This window comes from Podarcis gaigeae (genome assembly GCF_964106915.1).
Source record: "Podarcis gaigeae genome assembly, chromosome: 3".
Classification (NCBI taxonomy): Eukaryota; Metazoa; Chordata; class Lepidosauria; order Squamata; family Lacertidae; genus Podarcis; species Podarcis gaigeae.
The window spans coordinates 7,881,873-7,902,730 of record NC_139680.1 but is presented as its reverse complement, the minus strand read 5'-3'; the positions used below and the strand labels follow the sequence as shown (position 1 = coordinate 7,902,730).

The 20,858-nt window shown below is 42.5% G+C and overlaps 1 protein-coding gene across 1 annotated transcript; it reads left to right on the top strand.

Moving 5' to 3' along the window:
• The first annotated feature begins 2,176 nt into the window (after positions 1-2,176).
• On the top strand, positions 2,177-18,262 carry DNAAF10 (dynein axonemal assembly factor 10). Its single transcript, XM_083730735.1, has 8 exons — positions 2,177-2,666; positions 5,495-5,595; positions 7,648-7,778; positions 10,624-10,725; positions 11,556-11,671; positions 14,762-14,896; positions 15,583-15,680; positions 17,596-18,262. The coding sequence occupies exons 1-8, from the start codon at positions 2,472-2,474 to the stop codon at positions 17,801-17,803; spliced, it is 1,086 nt and encodes a 361-aa protein (XP_083586861.1). The 5' UTR covers positions 2,177-2,471; the 3' UTR covers positions 17,804-18,262.
• Positions 18,263-20,858: the final 2,596 nt, after the last annotated feature.

The window sequence follows — 20,858 nt, the reverse complement described above, 5'->3', positions numbered from 1 at the left end:
TGTCATAATCCGGGGGGGGGGGGAGTGACAAGCTCATCCAGTTTGAAGATGACACTAAACTGGGAGAGGTAGCTAATGCTGCAGAAGACAGAATATGGATTCAAAATGAACTTTACAGATTAGAGAGCTGGGCTCAAACTAACAAAATTTATTGCAACAAATGTAAAGTTCTGCACTTAGGCTGGAAGAACCAGACGCACAAATACCAATCAATCAATCAATCAATCAATCAATCTTTATTACGGTCCAGAGACCCAACAAAACAAATACGGTGGTACTTAATTCATTAAGAACTTAATTCGTTCTGGAGGTCTGTACTTAACCTGAAACTGTTCTTGACCTGAAGCACCACTTTAGCTAATGGGGCCTCCTGCTGCCGCTGCGCCGTCGCTGCACGATTTCTGTTCTCATCCTGAAGCATAGTTCTTAACCCGAGGTACTATTTCTGGGTTAGTGGAGTCTGTAACCTGAAGCATATGTAACCCGAGGTACCACTGTATAAGACAGGGACACCTGGTTTAATGGTGGCACATGTGAAAAGTATAGGGGGGTTTAACAAGTTCAACAGGAGTCAACAGTGTGATGCAGCAGCAAAAAAAGCTAATGCTATTCTAGGCTGCATCAACAGAAGCATAGTGTCCAAGTCAAGGGAAGTAATAGTACCACTCTATTCTGCCTTGGTCAGACCCCACCTGGAATACTGTGTCCAATTCTGAGCACCACTGTTTAAGAAGGATGTTGACAAGCTGGAACATGTGCGCAGGAGGGTAACCAAGTTTATCAAGGGTCTGGAAACCAAGCTTTATGAGGAGCGCTTGAAGGAGCTGGGTATGTTTAGCCTGGAAAAGAGGAGGCTGAGAGGAAATATGATAGCCATCTTCAAATATCTCTAGAGCTGTCACGTAGAGGCTAGGACTCGAACCAATGGCTTCAAATTACAAGAAAGGAGATTCCAACCACATCAGAAAGAACCTTCTGGCGGCAAGAGCCGTTTGACAGTGCAATGGAACTGCCTCAGAAGATGGTGGGTTCTCGAAAGGGGTCAGGTTCACCGCATGTACTGTGTTAAAGGAAAATATTATGAAAATGATGTACAGATGGTATTTGACTCCTGTAAAATTAGCAAAGATATATCATAACTGCGATAATCTATGTTGGAAATGTAACAAAAAGGAAGGAACATTTTATCATATGTGGTGGACCTGCCCCAAGGTGAAAGACTTCTGGGAAAAGATATATAACAAATTGAAAAAAAATGTTGAAATATGCTTTTATAAAGAAACCAGAGGCCTTTCTTCTTGGAATAACAGGTTTGGAATTGCCCAAGAAAGATGTAAAATTATTTTTGTATGCCACAACTGTGGCTCGTATTTTGTTAGCTAAAAAGTAGAAAACCCAAGAATTACCAACGATAGAAGAATGGCAGATGAATATGATGGATTTTTTGGAGCTAGCCGACCTAACCGGAAGAGTCCGCGACCAGGAGAGGAGTATCAGGAAGATTGGATCAAATTTAATGATTACTTAAACATGTTAAGTTAAAACAAACAAACAAAAATCCTTCCAGTAGCACCTTAAAGACCAACTAAGTTAGTTCTTGGTATGAGTTTTCGTGTGCATGGAAGGTGCTACTGGAAGGAATTTTTTTTGTTTTGACTATGGCAGACCAACACGGCTACCTATCTGTATGTTAAGTTAAACTAACTGAAAACAGCTTGCAGATACTTAATTGGCTTAGGATTTTATTCAAGTTAAGTGATGAATTAATAGGTTTAATTTCATAATGTGAAGATCTAAGGATGTTAATGTTTAAGTTAAATTATTTTAAGAGCTATGATTTGGAAAACCGTTTAAAGGACATGCAATGAAATTTAACCAAGGGGAAGCGAGGAAGTCACTTAATAATGTTAATAAGTGTAATTTTTAATAAGGTTACGATTTATGTTTGTTTGTTTGTTTGTTTATAATGTTGTGAAAATTAATAAAAAAAATTTGGGGAAGAAGATGGTGGATTCTTTTTCCTTGGAGGTTTTTAAAGCAGGGGTTTGAGGTCCACCTGTCAAAGATGCTTTGGTTGAGATTCCTGCATTGATGACTCTATAACTGTATGATTCTAACACATGCAGCTTTCCCTTTAACTTTCTATGATGTTGTGATTCTGTCGCGAGTGCTTTTGCCCTTCCCACTCAGAAAACGCGCCTTGCACGAATTGAGTTTCAAAGCACCTGGCAACACACACAAACCCCACCCTTCAGGAGAATAGGCCGCGCTGCCCCGGGGGCCGACGGGAGTTGGAGTCCCCCTGCCGCTGACGGAACCCTTATTGGCCAATGAGGAGCGGCGGGGATTCCAGCGCTGCGCCCGCTGCGTGCTTCCGCGCTGCGCCCGCTTCCTCCCGGTAGCCCGGATGTTGCCGTTGTTGGGGCAGCCGAAGCCGCGTCGGCTTTGAACGGGGAGCCGCTGCGGCCGCCATGTCGTCTCCGGGAGGCCCCCTGGAGAAGCCGCAGATCATCGCGCACGCGCAGCAGAGCCTGAACTACACGGCCTTCGAGTGCAAGTGGGTGCCGAGCAGCGCCCGCCTCGTCTGCCTAGGCAGCTTCCCGCGGGGCAGCGGCGTCGTCCAGCTCTACGAGCTGCAAGGCGGCCGCCTCCACCTGCTCCGCGAAGTGAGTGAGCGAGCGCGGGCTCCCGCTGCTGCCTTTCGCCGGCTGCTGCTGCTGCTGCTGAGGAATTTGGTCCGCCTCGTGTTTGTTCAGGGGAGGGAAAGGGAACGAAGAATGGGAGGGAGGAGCGCGGGCAGAGTTGGATGGGCTGCCATAATAATAATAATAATAATAATAATAATAATAATAATAATAATAATAATAATAATAATAAATATCCAACTCTAATCGTGCTCGTCTCCCATGTTGTGAGAACTTCGCCCTCAGAACTACAGGTGAAGGTGTACAAATTTAATATATCATTATTATTCACAATAATTGTTCAGTTTTTACACCCTCATTTGTAGTTCACAGGGCAGTTGACAACCTACACATACTATGTGTGTGTATACACACACACACACACACACACACACACATATATATATATATGTATATATTTATATATTTATGTATGTATATGTATATAAACACAAAATATGTAATAAAAATAAGAACAAAAACAAACTGATAATCCCCCGTCCCACAACCCAATTAAAAGGGTATACAGTGGTACCTGGGGTTACATACGCTTCAGGTTACATACGCTTCAGGTTACAGACTCCGTTAACCCGGAAATATTACCTCGGGTTAAGAACTTTGCTTCAGGATGAGAATAGAAATCGTGCTCCGGCAGCAGGAGGCCCCCTTAGCTAAAGTGGTGCTTCAGGTTAAGAACAGTTTCAGGTTAAGAACGGACCTCCGGAACGAATTAAGTACATAACCAGAGGTACCACTGTATAGCAGAGGTAGGCAACCTAAGGCCCAGGGACCAGATGCGTGTTCAGCATGTTTTTACATGAGTAGAATGTGTCCTTGTATTTAAAATGCATCTCTGGGTTATTTGTGGGGCATAGGAATGTCTTCATTTTTTTTCAAAATATAGTGCGGTCCCCCACAGTGGACCGGCCCCCTGCTGAAAAAGTTTGCTGACCCCTGCTTTATATGGCTAATATATTTGGTCACCATTGTTCACTCCCATGTATCACATTCTGGCCATTGTAAGTAGTAATCTAATTGTATTCAGTGATTGAGGTGCCTTAGGTCAGCTAAGTAAGTTTGTGACTAGGATGATATTTGAATTGGGCTCATAGCTCACATTCTTAGGTAACGCTGCCTTGAGTCCCTGTTGGGCAAAAAGACAGGATATATAAAAATATATTAATACAAAATAATAATAAATAGAGACACATTTAGTGATGGGTGAAGAAGTGTAAATATTAAAAATAGCTTCAAAATGATAAAGTTTCAACTTTTAATTAGGAACATTGATAGTGAACTGTAAGCATATCCCAAAACAGGATCAAATAATAAGAGAATCATGTATGGATTGGCATGGATAAAACGAAGCAATGTAATGTTTGTTTTACTCAGCATTTGGCAAACTAACGTTCAGTAATCAAGCACTGTTTAGAAACCAATAATGATGGGGGAAACCATGCTGATCACCATGGTGATAACCATTAGCTTTGCTTATCTACACAGCCCTTTGCTTCCTACACAGCTTTTGTTGCTGTAGCTATAGCAATGTAGGAGAACACAATGTTGGCCGTCTTATGCATTGAGGAGTAGATTGTGGATAAAGTATTGAGGAGTGAGAGTCTTTTCGTCCGATAGATTGGCTGGCCAGTTATGGAAAATCAATCATGAGGTCTTCTCAATGAACAACTACTACCTTTACTGCTTTCTACCATTCAGAGAATGAAGTTTTATTTTAGCATTGTTCTCAGTTACTAGCAGCCTATTTACAGCACTTGTTTAAACATAGGATTGCATCCAGCAATTTTTTCCTGTTTGTGCAAGGATTTCCACCTGAACAACAGAACTTAATCTCTCTTTCTCCTTCCCTGCAGCCCACATCTATTGTTAGCCCCACTCCTCTGAAACAGGTGGGGGTGGGAGTGGGGCTGAATGGAGAAAGGAGAAGAGGAATTCCACTGCGTAGGCAGAACTCTTTATGCTGGAAGGATGACATAAGTGGATGCAGCTTATAATTTTTTTATAATCTGATTTTAGTTATGCAATCCTATCCCCAAAACATGTGGTATATAAATAATTCTAGTTCTGATATTTGCCAATTTAAAAAATATGAAAAGGGGAGGGAGAAAATAATAGGCAAGTTGCAATCTACTTTTATGTTTGCAAACTATCAGCAGTTGCTAGGTTTACTAACTATGGACATCTCTGAAATAAATTGGAAAGAAGAATGACAGCTCAGTCTATGGATGCCGATCCAAGAATGAGTCCAACTGAATTCAAGTGGAATTTACTCCTAGGCAAATGTGTATGGGATTGCAGCCACAGTGACTTAAAATAGACTTATTAATGACAAATCTCTCCCATATTCACTTAGACAAATGCATTTTCATAACCAAAAATCAGACTAAAATGTGTGACTTGTCTGTTAATATCGATATTTCATGGTGCATATTTGAATTTTGTGGCGGGAAGGTAAATGGCGTTTCCGTGCGCTGCTCTGGTTCGCCAGAAGTGGCTTGTCATGCTGGCCACATGACCCGGAAGCTGTCTGCGGACAAACGCTGGCTCCCTCGGCCTATAGAGTGAGATGAGCGCACAACCCCAGAGTCGGTCATGACTGGACCTAATGGTCAGGGGTACCTTTACCTTTACCTTTACCTTTACCAGCAGTAACTCTTCAAACAAGAGAAACTGACTTTTGACATTTACTTTTTTATCAGCACTTAATACTAACAGAACCAATCTGTTAGATTGGACAAGATAATAAATGTAAAATTATTAAGCCATCCTCCTAGTATTTTTTTCCTTTCCAGATTGAAAAATCAAAGCCTGTTAAATGTGGAACCTTTGGTGCTTCTTCTATGCAACAAAGATACCTAGCTACAGGAGATTTTGGTGGAAATTTAAACATATGGTAAGAACATTTTTGCTGGTTAATATTGTTTAAAGCTCCATTTCACACTTCACCTATTCTTTTGTTCTCAGCTAATTCAAAATTGTCACTTTATTTAAGTCGTCTTAGTTTAGGATCACAAAGGTTTTAGGCAGTTGTAACCTAATTCAGTTATATAGAAATTTTAGTTACCTAATTATGCCACCTCTGCCTGCATGGTTTTGTGACTTTCCAAAGCAGTTTGTGATATGCAATCATAGACTTCTATTTTGATTTTTAAATATCAGTGAGCATATTTAGGTAGTGTTTTTAGATGCTATTGTTTTATAAATTTCACAGTCTTTTTGAAATACAGTGGTGCCTCGCAAGACGAAAATAATCTCTTCGTCTAGCGGTTTTTTCGTCTTGCGAAGCAAGCCCATTAGCGGATTAGCGCTATTAGCGGTTTAGCGGCTTTTAGCGGCTTATCAGCATAGCGGATAAGCGGCTTAGCGGCTTAGAAAAAGGGGGGGAGGGGGGGAAGTCGGAAAAACTTGCAAGACATTTCATCTTGCGAAGCAAGCCCATAGGGAAATTCGTTTTGCGAAGCGCCTCCAAAACGGAAAACCCTTTCGTCTAGCGGGTTTTTCGACTTGCGAGGCATTCGTCTTGCAGGGCACCACTGTATTCCCTTTACAGGTGAAAAACCGCCAAAGATAATGGCACTTGGTTGTTGTTGTTGTTCTCTTTTTTTGGGGTGGGGAGCTTTCTGCATGCTTACCTTTTGACCCTTATTAATCATGGTTTCACCAGACAGGGAAATCCATGAATCTGTATACCTTGTTAACAACTTGCTTTTGTTTCCTGCACCAGTTCTCCTAATACATGTATTAACTACATTAAATAAGAGTATTTTGGATTTTCTTCATTTGCCCTGATAAGCAGAGGGTGTATGCGGGTTGTTGAATGATAGTAGCATTGACTAGCTAGAAAGAAGCACAGTGTCCAGATGCTAAAAGAAAAAGTAGATCTTAAGGGGAAAAGAAAAACCCTAAAAAGAACAGGATTTGCAAATATGGAAAGATTACTATTGAACTCACAACCCAAGTGGCACATTTTGCAATCTTCTGATTCTTGTTGTCCCTTTCTTGAATGATTTAGAAAACTTCAAATGTTCCTAGATGTCAGCAGCTAATACTCAGGCAAAAGTTATTTGCTTTTGAATTCCCGCCCCCCATAGGATTTCACCCAATCTTATGATAAAGCTATAAAAAAGTTAAAGGGACATATTTCAACCTCCATTCTCCCATTTCTTTTTCTTTCTATCTTTTACGTTTTTACTAGCTCTTACTATTTGAACCGGTTCTCATGTAGTACTATGTGAAAACATGATTTAGTAGGAGATAGCACAGCAGCAACAGGACTGGGGAGGGGGGGAATCCTCCAGGAACCCGCAAATTTGCTTATTTGCACTAAGCTATGATTTGGCTTAGCACTGCATGTGAACTGGGCCTTTGCAGGCTCAGCATACCAATCAAAAAGTTGAATTGTAGCCTTGAATTTTTGTAGTTTGGATTGTGAAGGTGTTTCTTGAACCTTTGGAATTCCATCAGTTTTTGGTGGGAAAGGAAAGAACACAGTTAAAAAAAATGTTTGCATCAAATTTGTCATTGTAACAAATACCAATGATAAAAATGTTGCTTCTTAAGGCTTGAGCAGATTCAGATTTTGATTAATGGATTGTTACTCCTAAAACCACTTTTGGTTTTTGCATCAGAAACTTCACAAATTTGTGCATATCATTTTAAGTATCACTGCTGTTTGAAACTGAATTGAGTATAGTTTGTTTTAACCATTGTGGTATAAAATATCCCTAATTCAATTTATTGAGAACCATTAAAGAACACAAACTAATTATGCCATAAGCTTTCATGGATTAAAGCCCAGTTCCTCAGATGCACCAGCTTATGACATGATAGTTGTATTCGTCTGTAAGTTGCTATAAGACTCTTAGCTTTTTTCCCCCTGCAACAGACTGACATGCCTTCCCCTTTGGAAATCGTAAAAAAATAATTGTTCCTTTCTGGTGTTTAGGAATTTGGAAGTTCCAGAAATCCCAGTGTACTCTGTGAAGGGACATAAAGAAATAATCAATAGTATTGATGGCGTTGGTGGCTTAGGAATTGGAGAAGGAGCACCAGAAATTGTGACAGGAAGTCGGGATGGTGAGTTAGATCTACTGCAGTGTCACTGGTTAGAAGGAAAAGCGAAGTGGGTTAGGATAAATCCAGCTAATAGCTTCCAATGATTACCATTCTTCTGTCTTCACATGTTAGTGTTATGAACTAATTTAGTCCTGTTATCTAAATTTAAAGGGTGTTTCCATCTACTCAGAAGTAAGTACTGCTCAGCTGAATGGGGCTTACTCCCAGTGGAGATTAGCATGCTTTCCTGTGAGTAAGCCTGATTAACACAGTGGAACTTGCAAGTAAACGTGCCCAGGATTCTGTCACCTGTCTTTACCATAAGATAGTTTCTGAGACCTAAGCAATTCTAAAACATTGTCTTTTCAAACTAGGACAACTATGTAGGGATATTGAGAATGGGAAAGTGAGAGGATTGAGAAGCTTGGGGGATGGTCTACTCTTGCTTAAAAAAAAACCTACTAGATCGAAATATCTTGCATCTCCCAAGCGTTGCATGGTCAAGGGTTGTACATGTGCACTTTCTTGAGGCCACTGGATTCTAAGCTGCAGCAGCTGAGAAGAGCATTGCCCCTGCCTTGCTAACTCAAGGTCCCAGTATTTTTCTGGGAACTGGAATTGGCTGAGTGGTCACCTGATGTCTGACATTAAGGGCATCATCCTGGACTTGCGTCCTCCTGCCTGACAGATCCAGAGCTGCTCAGTGGAGAAAGTTGGGGAGGCCAATGCTTCTGTCATTTACTGGAAAGGGGAGGGGAGAGTGAGATGCAAGTGGAGACTGGTTTGTCACTCTAAACGTGAGAGAACATGAATGTGCCTGAATTTGTGGAGGGAGGACAAAGGAATGAACGTCCACTTCCTCTCTGCCCCCACCTTTCTAGCAGTTCATTTTCTGATGGGTCTTCACTTGCACTTGTTTTATTTAATGTGGCCTTTTGCTTTCTATGAGTTCACTTACGAGCGCCTATGAATCACTTTGCAAGCATAGCAGCTTGTAGGATGGGGAACTAGCGAATAGCTGTTAGTTGCAGCAGTTCTAAAGTAACACCGGATGATGATGTTTTGAGCTGTGCCTATGTGCAGCAAAAAAGGTGGAAGGTTATATTGCTCTAGCAGGGGCTGACCAGGGAGGTGAGTGGCAGCAATCATAGACCATTAAAATCCTGTCTGATATCAGGTGCTCCAGAGGGTGCAGTACATTAGCTTAGGATAGGTCATTGGCGTTGTAGTTTTTTTATTTAAAAAAAAACACCAGCTGGAGCAACACTGCATGGCTGTATCTCATTGGGCAAGCAGAAATGCCACGGTGTCTACAGAGATGCAAATCAGCATGGGCATTGCTACAACTAAGAGGTTCCTGAGGATTAATCTGTACTGAGCGTTTGTGGCTTTCTTACAGTGTTTGCGCATGCTTGGGCACATTAGCTATTCTATAAACTAGTAACTGATAGTTTTAAATAAGTCCATTTCTTGTGTACATTCCAGGCCCTGCTGAAGTTAGTGGCCTAATATCTCTTGTTTTTAATAGATTTAATAGATTGCCACCAGTTGTCAGAGCAAATCAAGTTTATTTAGGTATAATAGGAGAGTAAAAAAGAATGAAAATAAGAAGAGTCTTTTTCTGATTTCCCCACCCTTAAATCGTGTTGAGCTTTTGTTAAAACTTATTGAATTATAAGCCTATACTATAAAGAAGCTTTTTCTATTATTCTGTTTCAAAGGGATGTCAGATGAGGACCAGGCCTTTTTGCCGGGTGGGATGAGCAGGATATAATAAAAAGCAAAGCAGCAATCTAAAAACAAAAATCTGTCAGATTTTTAAGACTTGGAAGAGGACGCTCTTACAGCTCTAATTAATAAGACTACACCTACTGATTAGTCCAGTCTATCACTGCTTATCCATAGTTGTCCTCCCCGCCCCCTGCCCAGCTAGTATATACTTGGTAACAGCAGTCTTGGCCAGCCTTTTTCCATTCTAGGTTCCTCCTCAGCTGCCATATGATATGGTTACAAGGGTACTGCAATCAGATCTACATATGCTGTATATTCTATTTTGAGTCCCACATAGAACAGGGTTTTCACATAAGTCATTAGAGGGCTGTAGCAAACTGATATCTGCATATATGAGGATACAAAAAGAAGAACATAAAGCAATACAATTGCAGAAAGATCTGTATAATTTACATATAAAAATGTGTGGTATTAGTAGGCCTGCCTTCTTAATGGAGATTACAGCTTCCAGGAAACGGGAGCTAGTATTTTAGCTGAGTTGCATCTTCTTTAATTTATCAGTTAGTCCGCTCATTGGATGAAACAGCTCATCCATCAAATTGTGAAAGCATTGAAACAAACTCTTCTATTTTTTAAAAAAAGTACATTAAAAATGAATAGGAGTAGGTAAAAGGTAAAGGTACCCCTGCCCGTACGGGCCAGTCTTGACAGACTCTGGGGTTGTGCGCCCATCTCACTTAAGAGGCCAGGGGCCAGCGCTGTCCGGAGACACTTCCGGGTCACGTGGCCAGTGTGACATTGCTGCTCTGGCGAGCCAGAGCCGCACACGGAAACGCCGTTTACCTTCCCGCTGGTAAGCGGTCCCTATTTATCTACTTGCACCCGGAAGTGCTTTCGAACTGCTAGGTTGGCAGGCGCTGGGACCGAGCAGCGGGAGCGCACCCTGCCGCAGGGATTCGAACCGCCGACCTTTCGATCGGCAAGTCCTAGGCGCTGAGGCTTTAACCCACAGCGCCACCTGCTGTGGGTGACATTAATAGTGTTTTATTAAGCAGGTTGCTGGGGCCGAAGTGATAGAATAAACGCCACCAGGTATTTTAACAGTAAAATAATAATCCATTATCCACTTTTGCAGGGACTGTGAAGGTGTGGGACCCAAGACAAAAAGACACTCCAGTTGCCAATATGGAACCAGCCCAAGGAGAGAGCAAGAGAGACTGCTGGACAGTTGCGTTTGGTAAGGTCTCTCTTGAGCTGGTTGATTTTTGATGGCATACAAACATATATCATGGAACGTGTCTTTGCTCCCATCGCTTTTGTACCATAACATGGAGTTTAAATGACTCTATACGAAATGGAGTCTGTAGAGTGCTTCTTTTGGAAATATAGCTTCCAGCTGCTTCCTTTTCTCTTTGATCTTCTCCAGGTTCTAGCTTTCTGTGGCAGAAGCACCACTTTAATTGCTTCTTTCTCCAAGAATGCAGTTTTGACATTTTAAATAAATTAAGTAATACAGGAAGACAGTAAAAGGTAAAGGGACGCCTGACCATTAGGTCCAGTCGTGACTGACTCTGGGGTTTCGGCACTCATCTCGCTTTATTGGCCAAGGGAGCCGGCATACAGCGTCCGGGTCATGTGGCTAGCATGACTAAGCTGCCTCTGGCGAACCAGAGCAGCGCACGGAAACACCGTTTACCTTCCCTCTGGAGCGGTACCTATTTATCTACTTGCACTTTGATGTGCTTTCGAACTGCGGGGATTCGAACCACCGACCCTCGAACCACCAACCCTCTGACCAGCAAGTCCTAGGCTCTGTGGTTTAACCCACAGCGCCACCCATGTCCCTACAGAAAGACAGTAGCTTGCACTAAATCTTTCCAGTTGTTGCCCTTGTCCTTTGTTAAATGCCTTTATCTCTTCTTGAATAGTAATAACCTGTCATTCCAGGACTGGTTTCACCAGAAATGCATTATGCTTTTATAACAGAATAGGTGCACAAATGTGACTTGTTATAAAAATTGTTGGTCATATGATTTTTTAAGCAGTGCCTCTTTTTTTTCTAACTAGGTAATGCTTACAATCAAGAGGAACGTGTTGTATGTGCCGGCTATGACAATGGGGATGTCAAGTTGTTTGACCTTAGGAACATGACACTGCGGTGGGAGACCAACATCAAGAATGGGGTAATGTTTCACAAATGTATGTCTAAATGTCCATCTTTTAAAAAAAATATTTTTTGCAATACAGATACTTCTAGTCTGGGAATTATGCTTAGTGCGGTTAAAATTAAGCTGCAGATTTAGTTATTTTTTTTCTGTGCACTTTTTTTGGGGTATGGCAAAAAATATTACTCTTTGTATGACAGTAGTCAATACAAGTTGCTAAGTTTGCATTGGTCCTCAATACTTTGTAGTTGAGGCTTATGAAATGACATTGAAAGGATCTCTTTGTTACAAGGCACGGATCTGTAGAGGAATAAAATCTACACAGTGAGAATGAGAAATATACCGTATTTTTCCATGTATTAGATGAGGTTTTTTGACTAAAAATTCATGTCAAAAAACGGGTCGTCCAATACACGGGTAGTGGCAAGGGGGAGGTGGTAGAGAAGCAATGCGTCTGCCAGTCAGCCGGTTGGTGGGAGCGCAACTTCCCCTGATGCTGCAGCGAGTGCGAAACAATCTAGGGCGTTTTTCCTGCCCGCAGCTGCGTGGGGGGAGAAGCTAAACAATTTTGGTCCATCTCCCCTCATTTTCTTAAAACAGTCTCAAAAATGGGGAGTGGGTTTCTTGTACATGGGGGCATATTATAGACGGAAAAGTACGGTACTTCACTAAATGAAGGGTAGTTGTATACAGAGTTCAGGGTACCCAGTTCTGTTGGCTGGGATTTCCTCCTTTCCCCTAAAAATCACGCAGTTGGTCTTGGGCCTGTGTTCTGGAATGGCAAGCCCCCTTGCTACATGTCAAACCACTTCTGAAACTCTTTTTTATAATTTTATTTTCAATGCAAAATTATAACAAAAATTACAAACATTGAATACAAGATAATACAGTGGTACTTCGGGTTACATATGCTTCAGGTTACATACACTTCAGGTTACAGACTCCGCTAACCCAGAAATAGTACCTCGGGTTAAGAACTTTGCTTCAGGATGAGAACAAAAATCACGCGGCGGCGGGGCGGCAGCAGCAGGAGACCCCATTAGCTAAAGTGGTGCTTCAGGTTAAGAACAGTTTCAGGTTAAGAACGGACCTCCGGAACGAATTAAGTATGTTACCAGAGGTACCACTGGACTATACAAACACGAAAGAAAAACAGAACACAAAAAGGAAACAAAAAAGAAAAGAAAAAGCACACATCTACAAATAAAACCATATCTTCATTCTAATCTAGTCATTACATACATAAACACATACTGACTTTCTTCCTTTGTTCCTTTTACTCTTTCTAAATTGTGTCTAATGTAGATTACTTCTATCTTTATACTTTTTTTACACCATTTTTCTTTTTCTTCAACCTTGTAAAGCATCATTCATTACATACCGATATGTTTATTCCAGATCAATGTTTTTTCATATACAGTGGTACCTCGGGTTAAGTACTTAATTCCTTCCGGAGGTCTGTACTTAACCTGAAGCACGAGTTTAGCTAATGGGGCCTCCTGCTGCCGCTGTGCTGCCGGAGCACAATTTCTGTTCTCATCCTGAAGCAAAGTTCTTAACCTGAAGCACTATTTCTGGGTTAGCGGAGTCTGTAACCTGAAGCGTATGCAACCCGAGGTACCACTGTACTCTTTAGCACATCCCCATTCTTTGAATAATTTCTGGTCCGATTGTCCCCTTATGAATGCTGTGAGTCTTGCCAGATTTATATATTCACAAAAATTTAATTTGCCATTCTTTCATTGATGGAATTTTTCTCCCTTTCCGATTTTTTGCTATAAGCATCCTGGCAGCTACCACTTCTGAAACTCTTGTAGTCTCAAAGCCAGATTACAGTTGATCATGGAGGTCTGCTGTTATAACAGGAATCCCCCGAGGCATGCCTAAGCTTTTGGATTGCTCCCAAGGTCACTAATTACACTTCCCTTGGCAAGTGTATTTGCTGCCCCCTGTCAGAAAATCTCCAATTGTGTAGCTAGAGAAACAGCTTGAGGTTCTCTTTACTGTTGCACGGTATTTTGGAGGTGCTCAGAACGCACCCAGAGTTCAGTGCAACCACAGTGAAAATCCCTTCCTGGTAGGAAAGGAAGGGACAGAAGCACACCTAAAAAACGGCAAGGCCCACTCTTTTCATTTTGAGCTGAAGACTTGTTATGCCTGCATCTACGCTTCTGTGATGCTCCAATCACCTGAGAAGGTAAAGAAGAAAATAAGCCCCAGCCTGGTCTCCAGTTGGAATTCAAGGCGTGGGGCAGGCATCACCCTAGCATTGTGCTGGCTTGTGAGGCTGCTTCTTAAATTGCCCTACGATTCAGGAATATTCTCCCCTATTCCAAACTTCAGAGTAAGGGAGGGTAGCAGGTGATTGCCCATAACCCCGGATTGTATTGTTGCAGGATCCCACAGGTCAGGATCCCACAGACTGTGTAGTTTGGGTTGGCTGCTCAGGGTCTATTCCAGCTGGGCTGTCTTCCCACTCTACCCCACCCCGGTCAACTTTACATTTTATATCATTTATTTTAGTCCTTTAAAATTGTAATCTGCCTTTGGTGCCTTGGCAGAAGGGCAATATACAGTGGTGCCTCACAAGACGAAAAGAATCCGTTCCGCGATTCTCTTCGTCTAGCGGTTTTTTCGTCTTGCGAAGCAAGCCCATTGACGGCTTATCGGATTAGCGCTTTTAGCGGCTTAGCGGATCAGCTGATAAGCGGCTTACCGGCTTAGAAAAAGGGGGGGAAAGGAAAAAAAAGTCGGAAAAACTCGCAAGACATTTCGTCTTGCGAAGCAACCCCATAGGGAAATTCGTTTTGTGAAGTGCCTCCAAAACGGAAAACCCTTTCGTCTAGCGGGTTTTCCGTCTTGCGAGGCGTTCGTCTTGCGGGGCACCACTGTATAAATGAGTGAATGAATGAATGAATAACATGCATATATAACTATACCCCAGAAGCATCACTTTGATTCTAGGCATACCTAAATATACATAGGAATGGCCTGCATGCCTTTCCATCTTGAGCTCTTTCTCAGTGGGCCTTGCTTCTAAATAAATACAGTTAGGATTGCACCGCAATTCTGCTGAAGTCTTATTGCTTGCTTGCTTTATGCTTCTAGGTTTGCAGTCTTGAATTTGACAGGAAAGATATAAACATGAACAAACTGGTAGCAACATCACTTGAAGGAAAGTTTCATGTTTTTGACATGAGGACTCAGCATCCAACTAAAGGTTTTGCTTCAGTTTCAGAGAAGGTACGGTATAAAACACAGGCTGTTCATTGTTCTGACAGAAAATACACTACTCTTGCCATGGGGAAGAGGCAAAGCAAAAAGTTTAGGTCGGAACAGATGCTCATAAGGGTACTATGACTGGGGCCTTAAACCTCTGGAAGACTTCCCCTTGAACACTCTCATGGGGCAGTAGTCACCTAACTTTTTGCAGTGGGGATTTTTTGGGTAAACTTCTATTAAGAGGTCCCTCCCCCCCCCCAGCTGTATATAAATGTTGTGAAATAAATTGTGGGACATCTTTGAGCGAAGAAAAGGCGTAAGTTTGGAGTGCGGTTGGATGGTGCCTTCTATGCCTCCTTCCAGCAGCTCCTCCAGCCAAGCTGGTGCCAAATGTCTGAGCTGCCCCGCCCTGCCCCAAAGGAGGTGCCTCCTCACACTGCCCCACAGGGGCCTGGGAAGCACCCCCTGGCCAGCCCCAGAAGCACCATTTGCCAGGGCTGCTGCAGCTAGCAGTCACACAAGCCTTTGGGAGGCAGAGATGCGAGAGGGCATCAGAAGAGGGAAGGAAGGAAAGAGGGACAGAGGCCAGTGTTGACCACGACACCCCTGACCAACATTCAAGGCACACCAGGGTGCTATGGCACACGGGTTGAAAATCACTGGATTAGACTAATGTATGTACAATTTGTGTATAACTTTGTTGTTAGGCCCACAAATCAACCATGTGGCAAGTTCGGCATCTTCCACAGAACAGAGATATATTTGTGACTAGTGGAGGAGCCGGAAACCTTCACCTTTGGAAATAGTAAGTATTTACTGTTCATCCGGGTGGGGTGTGTGTGTGTGTGCAGGGGAGTAGGACCAGGTTTGTTTGAGTAGCCCTAATTCTGTACATTCAGTTACGGTGATGGTAGCTTTTCATGTCGTAGGAGAGCTTTCTGTTAAGACCAAATTATTAGAAGGGGCTTAGCTTTACATATGCAACCTAACATTTATTTGGCAGTGGATATACGTTGCAGGAAACTTAAATAATTTTACCATCACTTTGTGTTCAAACGCAGCTGTACATTCCTCTGCCAAATGAAAATATATGATCTTTGTTCCATAGATTCCTTACTAGTGTTCCTAACAGTGACTGTCCTCCTGTAATATGTTCATGCTAACAAGTCCCTGAAATAATACTTAACCAACACAGATTTGTTTCTAGTCTCCCTGTAAGTCTGTACAGGGAACACACTGTCCAATGGCTCAAGCCCTTTGTTTCTTCTCTGCCTAGCTCCTATAAAGGTAAAGGTAAAGGCACCCCTGCCCGTACGGGCCAGTCTTGCCAGACTCTGGGGTTGTGCGCCCATCTCACTCAAGAGGCCAGGGGCCAGCGCTGTCCGAAGACACTTCCGGGTCACGTGGCCAGTGTGACATCGCTGCTCTGGCGAGCCAGAGCTGCACACGGAAACGCCGTTTACCTTCCCGCTAGAAAGCGGTCCCTATTTATCTACTTGCACCCGAGGGTGCTTTCGAACTGCTAGGTTGGCAGGCGCTGGGACCGAGCAATGGGAGCGCACCCCACCGCGGGGATTCGAACCGCCGACCTTTCGATCAGCAAGCCCTAGGCACTGAGGCTTTTACCCACAGCGCCACCCGCGTCCTTTTGCCTAGCTCCTATAAACTGACATAATTTCATTCTCCCTTACTCAAGGGTGGCTAGTTAGAACTAGAGTATTAGGGGGAAAGTTTTGCTGAGCTGCTAGGCTCTTCCAGTCTGTGAATTGGCTTGATGTTTATATGAGCCTTCTTGCTCCAGCAGCAGTTTGCTTTGCTCCAGTACAGATGCCATTTAAAACTAACTTCTGAACAGAACCACAAACTCCTTCTGCTCTTGGGTGGGACAGACAAGAGAAGAGGCTTTAAATGGCTCTTTTAAATGGCTATATTGAGCACATACTGAATATAATAAAATTCAGGAATAGCATACATGTTCTGTTTTTAATGTCTGTCTTTATTGTTGTTTTTAATATTACTCCAGCTAGAGGTTTTTTTTTGTAAGTAGCATGCATGTCTTGATAAATAAATTTCAGCATACATATTTATGTATTTTAACATTTTACCAAGCAGCTTTATAGAACAGAAAGCTTATTGACACAGCCTTGACCAGGCATAGGCAAACTTGGCCCTCCAGATGTTTTGGGACTACAATTCCCATCATCCCTGACCACTGGTCCTGTTAGCTAGGGATCATGGGAGTTGTAGTCCCAAAACAGCTGGAGGGCCAAGTTTGCCTATGTCTGGCCTTGACGTTTAACGTCCTTCTGAGCTTTGGTTTGCCTAAGGCTGAAGTATTCACTTTCCTGGGATTACGCCCCATTGAATTCAGTAGGACTTTTGAACAGACGTGCATAGGAATGTACTGTAACTTAGCATTATTAAAATTCTGGAATCTTCTGCATTTCCTTTGTGATATCTCCCATCTCCCGCAATGTCAGTAGGATATAGTTTTGGGAGTTGGATTTGAATGTGAAGAAACCAGGTTGAGGAGTCACTTGTGAGATGCATGGAGTGACCTTAGGCAAGTCACAGTCTTAGCCTAAACCAATTTACAGGATTGTTGTGAGGGTAACATAAGATACCCATTGTAAGTGGTGGAAATATTGATATTAAAAAAAGAGCATGTGGTGTGTGCTTATAACAGGCTTTTCACATACCTTTTTTGATCTATTTTCCAGTGAGTATCCTGCACAGCGGTCTAAGCAAGATTCAGAGGGAAATGAGATGGGAGTAGCAGGTTCGGTTAGCCTTTTACAGAATGTGACGTTGTCAACACAACCTATTTCAAGCCTTGACTGGAGCCCTGACAAAATGGGTCTCTGTGTCTGTAGTGCCTTTGATCAGACTCTGAGAGTGCTCATCGTCACTAAACTGAACAGGATTTGACAAAGGAGGAAAAAACGAACCTTTTAGAAATGTAATGGAATCTCTGTTTGACCTCTTGCTACAGAACAAAATGTGAAACATTTTGTCTGGGGTACTTTTCACCATTTTGAAGTGTAGCATACATTTCTACAACCTGTGCCTTCAGTTTTAGCACATTAAGACCTGTTTGTATGTGACACACTTAAGTTCAAGGTTTCTTGTGGTTGTGGCCTTTTTTTGTACAGCAGTAAAAATTTGATGACATTTGCTTAAATCATTTTTAATCATTTTGTGTGTCTGTTGCCCACAAAACTAAACCATATCTTAGAAACCAACTTCCAGAACTAGCAAGTGTTTTTCCTTTAAAGTACTGCATTTGTTAGTATGTTCACCAAAATGGCTTGGATTGCCCTCATTTTCTGCATTTAAAATTTGAACAGCTGTGTTTTAATGTAATAAAGGTTAATGTTTGTAGTGATATTTTTCAGTTATTGGCTGCTTATTTAAAATATGATAAATAAACATGAATGGAATAGTATTATAATTTGAGTGTAGTTTGCCAGAAAGATGGGTTTCTGCACACCTATTTTGATATTAAAACCACACCTATTTTGATATTAAAACCAACTTTGCTCAATTTACAAACATTTTACCTTTAAGATCAAATTTGCTTAAACTAATTTTGTGCTTGTGCTTAGAAAGCAGTTGAATATTAACCAAATTTAATTCCCCACATCAATTTGGTGTTTTGAACAAGCTTTTATTCTTTTTCAAGATCACTGTAATCTAAATCTATAGACAATAAAAGCATAATAAAATAAGTTGAAAGGTTTAACAGATCAACAGAAAATAATATAAAATGTCAGACAGGTCTTAAAAGCACAGAAGAAGCACTACATCTGAATCACTGAAGAGATTCCAAGTGAAATTTTATTTTGATTAAGTGAGAAATGTCTAAGCTTCCAAAGTACTGTATGCACATACAGTGCACTGAGGTTCACTTTGAACATGATTTTCCACACAAGGTTGGAAAAATCCACACATGCCAGAACTGGATGCTTGCCTTGAGTGAAGCTGTGGACAGTTTTAAAATACTGTAAATAAAAATAAATTAAAACTATTTTGTCGTAGAAGTGATATGTGTGACCAGTCCTGTGAAATAGTTTGCAGTCTTGAAGATGTTCATTAAAAATAAATAAATTGTGCAGTAGAAACATATTGCAAAGTTTCAGATAAAACAAAGGAATTGTAAAACTATGATTTCCAGAACTTCTCAAAAGACCACATTATTACTGCATCATATTCCAGGCCAACAGAATGATCTGCTTGATGACTTTGTGTCAAACATCTTGATTTCTGTGTTGTGCAGCATGGATCTTGCTTGTTTTGGAAGTAAGCCCCACGGAGTTAAAAGGGTCTTACTGAAGGGACAGAATACCCAAATCCTGTCTGTGAAATCACCCCAGGCTTCAATAATCAACCGGGCCTCAAAACTGTCCAAAACTCCTTTTGTCTTCTAAAAATCCAAAACAGCTTTTCTCTGCTCTTCTCTGCTTTTGCGTGGACAGGCGGAGTCCCCAGATCCCGAGTGGTACCCCCCGTCATGTGGAATAACGACTCTAGGCAACGTGCTATGGGATTAAATTGGCCACAACTTTATTAAATTTCAAATGTGGGTAGACCTTGGCTCAGGCATTGGGCGTTCTCCCTCCCTAGTCCCCAGCCGGGGACCTAGGGAGCATCAGGGTTATCCAGTGTGTGGGGGGGGGATGGGCCGGCTCTGGAGAACATATGTTCAAGCAGAGATAGCCGCCCCTGTTACGCCGCCGCAGGGGAGAGCAATGACGACCTTTTGGCGTACGGCCAAAGCCTCCCTTCAAAAACCCCTTTAACGGGGAACCCTGGTATCGCCGCCGCAAAGAGGAAGATGGACAAAAGGATTCCGCCCAAGGCCTGATACCGCCAAAGTTGTGATGTTTTGCTACGGGAAAGGCGAAACCTGCCAATGCAGGGAAATTCCTTTCCGGCCCTTTAACAGCGACCTTATCGTAGCAGCGCCCGCATACCTGTGGAGACAGGTTAACCTGCAAAACCTATGAAGAAAAGTTAACCTGCAAAAGAAGACATTAACTGAGGGTGGGTAGGGTGGGAGAAGCTCTGGAGCCAAGTGAGGATTACCAATTAAGATCCACCCTCTATTGTGTGGGCAGGTAATCCCTCCCCCTACCTGGCCTGGTTTCCCTGGCAACGCTTCCCCCAGGTGGGATTGGACAACTCACTGGGGTAGGCGGGGACCTCCAGGTATCCCACCTGAGGGAAGGCAAAGCCTATGCTGATGGGGCCACTCCAGATCCAGGGCTGCACGCGTCCCCGCAAAGGGCGCCCCCCGTTTTAAGTGGGGAGCGGTCATTCTCACAAGATGCTGTGGCAAAAGGCAAAATGTTACTTTTCAAGGCTAATGAATAGGCTCTGTTCATAGCTGGCCTGAGAAATGAATCTTATCTCATTCCAGTTGCAACTTCTTGGACATCGTTGGACAGACTGAACCCCTCTCATTCCCCTTTCCTGGGAAGGGTGCCAAGAGTCCCAATAGTCCCAAGACAGCTTTCTGTTCATGCTCAGAGGAACTCATGGGCAGGACTCCTGAGGGAGGAGAAAGGAGGAGGGAACTAGAAAGGGGTATATATGCTTGTGCACATGACTGTGAACTTCGTGCATGCTTTTTGTGAATTATCACACTTGCTCCTTCTACCAGTTCATGGATGGTAGAAATAAAAGCCTTTTCTCCGAAATTATTCCTTGAGTGTCCGTTGACTCCCACTTCCCTTTCCCGGGCGCAATATTTTTCCCACCCGAGGGCAAAGCCTCATAAGGCTACATTACAAGTAAATTGTACACAGAACTGTAGCTGCATAGTGTCAGCCTATGCAGGTGTACTCAGAAATAAATTCCACTGAACTCAAGAGTAAGTACTCCCAGTTAAATGTGCATAGGCATGCAGGCATAAGAGGTTCCAGACAAGGAATGACCGCTGGGAGGAGCACAGAAAGAAAGAAACATGTTGCATCTGCTGCAG

Bases quoted from the DNA above. Each gene is read 5' to 3' on its own strand.
- DNAAF10 (XM_083730735.1), top strand. From the start codon at position 2,472: ATGTCGTCTCCGGGAGGCCCCCTGGAGAAGCCGCAGATCATCGCGCAC. The intron at 10,726-11,555 runs GTAAGGTCTCTC...TTTTCTAACTAG, and splicing joins CTGCTGGACAGTTGCGTTTG to GTAATGCTTACAATCAAGAG. The intron at 14,897-15,582 runs GTACGGTATAAA...CTTTGTTGTTAG, and splicing joins TTGCTTCAGTTTCAGAGAAG to GCCCACAAATCAACCATGTG.